This window comes from Chiloscyllium plagiosum, chromosome 24 (genome assembly GCF_004010195.1).
Source record: "Chiloscyllium plagiosum isolate BGI_BamShark_2017 chromosome 24, ASM401019v2, whole genome shotgun sequence".
NCBI classification, from domain to species: Eukaryota; Metazoa; Chordata; class Chondrichthyes; order Orectolobiformes; family Hemiscylliidae; genus Chiloscyllium; species Chiloscyllium plagiosum.
Window position 1 is genome coordinate 49569258 of NC_057733.1, and position 6930 is coordinate 49576187.

At 41.3% G+C, this 6930-nt stretch overlaps 1 protein-coding gene across 1 annotated transcript in view; it reads right to left on the reverse strand.

The window, feature by feature from the left end:
• LOC122562354 (voltage-dependent calcium channel gamma-4 subunit-like) overlaps positions 1–6930 on the reverse strand; it is a 41272-nt gene that overhangs the window by 7702 nt on the left and 26640 nt on the right. Inside the window, exon 6 of the mRNA XM_043715231.1 lies at positions 925–1008. Within this exon, the coding sequence (XP_043571166.1) occupies positions 925–1008 (84 nt within the window). The remainder of the gene's footprint in view (positions 1–924; positions 1009–6930) is intronic.

The following is a 6930-nucleotide window of genomic DNA, read 5'->3' on the forward strand; positions in this document are numbered from 1 at the left end:
TTATGGGTGGGGTGTGGGAGTGGGGTTATGGGTGTGTGAGTGTGGAAGTGGGGTTATGGGTTGGTGTGGGAGTGGGAGTGGGGTTATGGGTGGGTGTCGGAGTGGGGTTCTGAGTGGGGTGTGGGAGTGGGGTTATGGGTGGGTCTGGGAGTGGGATGTGGGAGTGGGGTTATCGGTAGGTGTGGAAGTGGGAATGGGGTTATTGGAGGTAGAGAGAATGGGAGTGACGGTGGAAGTGAGAGAAAATCCCTGCAAAGGCTTTTGGTGTTCCTGAACTCAGTGTGAGGGTGGACAGTTGGAATATCTAATGCTCCCAGGTGTGCCCTTACACAGTGACATGAACCTGATGAATAACCAACAGATAACAACAAGGTTCTGGATGGGGTATTGTCTCAGAGTAATCCCTGTCTCATCTCACATTGAAAAATGTAGCATTGGCAAAATTATCAGACAGATAATGCTTGCTATCAAATGACCTCCCAGACTGAGTTACAGGAATAGGAGAGAAACTGTAGGGGAAAGTCTATCACTCAGGTTTGTAAAACAAGCTGCTTGATCAAGAAGGTGATGACCAGATTGAATCAAGTTCAAGTATAATCGTCATGACATTTGAGAATGGGTAATAACTCAAACAGGGAGTGCAGCCCTAAGACTATCTCTGTTTTCAACAAATGTTCAATCATCAATGATCAGACCCTAGAGGGAATAAGGATGAACACAGGGTCTATTAGCATTGGTGTCGGGGCTATGTAGGGCTCTATATAAATCATGGAAGATAGCTTGGGAGAATTATATGAAAGTTAAGGTTTGGAAGAAACAGCTCACATTGCCAAATGATCTAGATTTATTGATTATTCCAGTTCAGTTTTGGCTCTGAGCTACATCACTTTCACATAATAAACATTGAGTTTCTTTAAAACTTACGTAAAAGGTATTCTGATCCCTCCTGGTCATAATCATCATCTTCTGGAAAGTAATTGATTCGGAAGCAATTTCCTCTCTGAAGTCCTGAGATTGTAAAAACCAGAAAGAAACCAGTCAGCACCACTGTGACAGGTCCATCAGAAAAAGCAAAACTTAATAACAAGTTAACTAGATTTATGATTGATAATTCCTGGAGTTTATTATACATATACATGTCTGCTTTGCCTTAATAAATTACAGTGTACGGTTGTCACAGTCTTAAGAGATCACCACTCTGGCTCTGAGTTTATCAGTTTCACTGTTAAAAAAAAAGGTGCAATAGTTTACACAGATAATTTAATCGTCCTGGAAGCATTTCGTTAGGGAATACAAGATACCCTTTGTGAGAAGTATCTAAAACTGAATTGCTACCAAATGTACAATGAAAATCTTCTGCTCACATTGCCACACATTGAAATGTTATCTTATCTCTTTTGCTTGACAGAACCTGACAGGTCCTGCTTCCCTTCTGATGGTGACTGGATAACAGAACATGAGATTACGCTTAGGAGATTGTGCGATTCCAAACATACATGACTACGGTGCAATCAGGTAAAAAATTCTAACTCTTTGCAAGTTAGAAACATTAGGGTAGGAATTCTCTATGTGGGGTCTGTGGGATCATGAGCTGTAATGCTGGGGTTGCAGCCTCAAGGTAGCATTGGCTGCTGTGGTGTCCTGTAGCACCTGGACTCTTTTCCATGTCCCTTAGTGTCATATGTTGTCCCTCCTCCCTACAAGCCCCACACCAAATCCAGCCCCTATCCCTCTGGGTCACCACAGTGTTCAAGCCTCAAATGGAGTCACAGTGGAGTTTCCAAAAGTTTGGGCCTCTGTGCAAAGCGGGTCAGTCATTTGTGAATTTTCAGGAAATGGCTTTGTTTCGTGCAGTTGAATGCTTTTAGGGAATTGCATTAGTGTATGTTAACCTCTGCATGAGATAAATAATGTGATCATTGACTGTCTGAACTTTGCTGTTTGTTCTAACTTTGTACAATCACTTGATCTTCATTGAATCTTCATTGTGATAAAATCCAGATTTATTACCTCAGTTGTTACTTCATTACCTTTCTTCCGACTCCAAACTTTTGCTTGCCCTCCCTTGTCCAATCTTCAGGCTTTTAAAACCTAAGCTTTGTATCATTTAATCAATATGATGTGATTTATCTGTTCTTCTCTGATATTTCTTTCCAACCTTCAGCTTTGGCCTTTCACTTGGGTCTCTTGATACACGATAGTGCTTGTTTACTTGTTAAATTGAGCACATTTTTCACAGGATATAGATCCAGTAGCAACATTCACCAACTGACATTGCTTTTATTTAATATATAATTAACTCTATATCTCTCAAGCATCTTCTTGTTCTGAATTGGAACACTTACTCTTTTGCATTTAATATCCTGTTTGCTTTTAGTTCAGAGACCGTGGAAGATAATTGCAAAGCTAAATTCCTTCAAATGTAATCTTTAATTCCATCCTTAAAAGAGTTTTCCCAATTGCACCATTGTACTATTTATCGATCTTACACTAGCCTTAGACCCACATTATAAAAACTCAGTTTCAGAAATGGCTGAGACTAAAATTGAAGTAATAGTGGTTCAAACGTTGAGCTTTACAAAGTGGTTATGTTTTGAAATATTCAACTCAGTAAAAAAAATGTTCATGACCATCTCAGCTTGGAGGCACGCCAATTGCCATGGAGAGAGAAATTCAAACAGACCCATTCAATGATGAACAAAGAGACCTTGGAGTGTCAGTTCATTATTCCTTGAAAGTGGAGTCACAGGTAGATAGGATAGTGAAGAAGGCATTTGGCATGCTTGCCTTTCTTGGTCAGAGCATTGAGTATAGGTGTTGGGAGGTCATTTTGCAACTTTACAGTACATTGGTTAGACCATTTTTGGAATATTGTGTGCTATTCTGGCCTCTCTGCTATAGGAAGGATATTGTGAAACTTGAAATGGTTCAGACAAGATTTACAAGGATGTTGCCAGGGTTAGACGGCTTGCGCTATAGGGAGAATAGGCTGGGGTTGTTTTCCCTGGAGCATTAGAGGCTTATAGAGGTTTATAAAATCATGAGGGGCATGGATAGGGTAAATAGACAAGGTCTTTTCCCCAGGGTGGGGGACTCCAAAGCAAGGTTTAAAGTGAGAGGAAAAAGATTTAAAAGGGACCTAAGGGGTAACTTTTTCACACAGAGAATGGTCTGTGTGTGGAATGAGTTGCCAGAGTAAGTGGTGGAGGCTGGTACAATTACAACATTTAAAAGGCATCTGGATGGGTATATGAATAGGAACGGTTAGGAGGGATATGGGCCAAATGCTGGCAAATGGTGCTAGATTAATTTAGGATATCTGGTCAGCATGGATGAGTTGGAATGAAGTGTCTGTTTCTGTGCTGTACAATCCTAAGACTCTAATAGGCTGAAGATTTTAATAGCTTTTCAGAGGATATAGTGGAGAAAGAGAGAACAGCTCCTATTTGAGATACAGAGAAAAGGGGCTACCACTGTGGAAAAGCAGGATCAGCTGTTTGTGTTAACCAAGCAGGATGCAACTGAGAGTTCAGTTGCTATTCTAAGTGAGAGGGAACACAACAGATTGAGCTCCTGAAGACTTAAATAATAGGAATTCATTGATGTGTGCCTTACTGGTGATAACTATATTGGCATAAACTTGAGCTGAGTGGATTGTCAAAGGGTACTGGTAGACATTACCTGCCAAGATGGACTAGCGAACTAAGGCTGACTGTGGGACTGTTTCTGCAATGCATTTAATGTGCAGTTTGGCATGTGATCTGGAAGGCCAATGGGATGCTATCCTTTATTAAGAGAGGAATTTCACATAAAGGTAAGGATGTGATGCTTCTGTTACATAGAGCATCAGTGAGATCCCATTTCAAATACTGTGTGCAGTTTTAGTTTCCTTATGTAAAGGAGGATGTAAATGTGTCGGAGGTAGTTTGGAGGAGGCTTAATTATTAATAGCTGGAATGAGTGTGTTGTGCTATGAGGTCAGGTTGGACAAACTGGGCTTGTTTTCGTATCAGTGGTGCTGGAAGAGCACAGCAGTTCAGGCAGCATCCAAGGAGCTTCGACATCGACGTTTCGACGTGTCTCCCAGTAACTATCATTGTAAGGCATATGGCCCTTGAAGTAAAGCAGAACAGGACAGTTCTCAAGGATGTAGACATCTTGGCAGCTCTCAGAATACCTGGCACAGACCTCCTACCATGTGGTACCCATGATCACAATGACTTGCACATTGTCGGAATAGAACCTTGTCTATTGCCCGAAACATTGATTTCGAAGCGCCTTGGATGCTGCCTGAACTGCTGTGCTCTTCCAGCACCACTAATCCAGAATCTGGTTTCCAGCATCTGCAGTCATTGTTTTTACCTTGTTTTCGTATCAGTTTAGAGTGTGGATTTAGTTGATTGAAGTCTATGAGGTCCTGAATGGTCTTGCCAAAGTGGATGTCGAGTGGATGTTTCCTCTTGTGAGTGGCTTCAGAATTAGAGGGAACTATTTTAAAATTAAGGGTCATCCTTCTAATTAAGGGGCAACCTATTTTGTGAGGTAAGGAGAAATTCTTTCTCTCAGGTGTTGTGTGAGTCCAGAACGCTGCCTCAGAATGTGATGGAAGCAAGTTCATTGAATAATTTTAAGACAGAGTTAGATAAATGCTTGTTAGTTAGGGGAATCAAAGGTTTACAGAGGTGGATGTGAATGTAAAATTTGAAACACAAACAGACCAGCTAAAATCTTATGGAATAGCCAAGCAGGCTTGAGGGGCTGAATGGTCTTCTCCAGCACATAATTTTCGACTGGTACATAGTCCCGTCAAAAAGTAAGGCTTTGTGTAAAAAGCATTTCATAAAACAGATTTTATTATTTTTCATTAAGGAATGCAAAACTTACTTTTCCCTTTAGTGCAATACAGAAAGTGGGGCTAATAGGTAGTTGTGTATTTTTGGTGGTACAGGCTTGATGGGCGAAGGGCCTCTTCTGCACTCTGTGATTCTACTATTAGAATCTGTCTGTTTATTAATATGCTTAATCAATGCTCAGTTTAGTTTGTTTGTTACAGTAAAAGTATTAAAACATTTGGTCTTTAAATTTCTTTAGTTTGAATAATTGTTTGGTCTATTTATCTCTTTTAAAAAGTTATTCGTCTCTTTGGGAAACAATATGACAGATTTAGAGACATTTAGCATGTTCACTCACAGCAGTTATGACATCAATGAAATGCCAGGTTAAAGAACCACAGGAGTAAAAGATATGTCTGGGGAAGTTATAATTCAATTGTACCATACTGTACTCTGATCAGATCAGCCTGGTGATGAGACATCAATTTCTGGCAGCATCATGTTTGAGATTGTTGCAAAGAAGTCAACGATTGAATTAGGAGGAAAGCTGACAAACCATTATGGGATGACTGAGTCAGGAATCCGATGAAAGTGCAAAGACTGACAAACGGAATGGAAAGAGTAGCTCTACAAAACTTAAATCAAATTACACAATGCATTTTCAACCAGCAAAAAGCAAATTGAGAATACAGTTCAGTCAGTTCTCTCTTACATAGATGGAAATCCTGATAGGCTCACAGTGTCAAAAGTCCCACTATTTAGTCATGGGTTGGGGCTTAGTTATGAGGGGAAAACAACAAATGCTGAAGATCACAGCAGGTCAGACAGCATCCATGGAGGGAGAACAAGTTAACATTTCAAGTCTAGATCACTCCTTATCAGAGCTGAATGTGATGGAAAGTCTATATTATAATTTTTCTACTCCAATTACCACACAGTAGTCAATTAAATTATCAGGGGATGTGTTTACTGGGAAGCCAAAAGGCAGTGAAAGAGCGCAGGTGGAATTAGGGTTAAAATGACAATAATATTCTTAGGCTTGCTATGTTGCTAAATAATAATCAATTAGTCTGCTGATGTAAGGAAAGCATTGATCTTATGAAAAAACATCCTATTGTGGCTTAATCCTGCTAGGAGGCTACAAGAAAGGACAAGATCACGTGACATTGCATCACTTCCTGTGATGGTATATACTGTGTCATCAGCATATCACAGAGTCAGCATGCTACATTGGCACCATGGTACCACTCCTACCTCTCGACCAGCACTTTTTGCCTGTCTCATGTTGCCCTGAAGAAGGTGGTGCGGAGCTGCCATTTTGAACTGCTGCAGTCAATGTGCTGTAAGTCGATCTACTATGCCACCGGAAAGGGAATTCCAGTATATTGACCCAATAATACTGAAGAAATGGCAATATAGTTCCAAACCAGGATGATGTAGTGTTTGGAGTTTGGGGAGTGGGGGACTTGCAGTTGGTGGTGTTCCCACATACCTACTGCCCTTCTCCAAGTGGTTGTGAGTTTGTAAGGTGCTGTCTAGACTTTTGGTGAATATCTGCAGCACATAGAGTCACAGAGTCATAGAGATGTACAGCATGGAAACAGACCCTTCAGCCCAGCTCGTCTATATTGACCAGACATCCTAACCTAATCTAGTCCCATTTGCCAGCACTTGGTCCATATCTCTCTAAACCTTTCCTGTTCATATACCCATACAAATGCTTTTTAAAGGGCAGCACAGTGGCTCAGTGGTTAGAATTGATGCCCCACAACACCAGGGACCCGGGTTTGATCCCAGCCTTGGGCAACTGTGTGGAGTTTGCACATTCTCCCCGTGTCTGCTTGGGTTTCCTTCGGATGTTCCAGTTTCCTCCCACACTCCAAAGATAGACTCATAGAGTCATAGAGATGTACAGCACGGAAACAGATCCTTCGGTCGAACCTGTCCATGCCGACCAGATATCCCAACCCAATCTAGACCCACCTGCCAGCACCCGGTCCATATCCCTCCAAACCCTTCCTATTCATATACCCATCCAAATGCCTCTTAAATGTTGCAACTGTACCAGCCTCCACCACTTCCTCTGGCAGCTCATTCC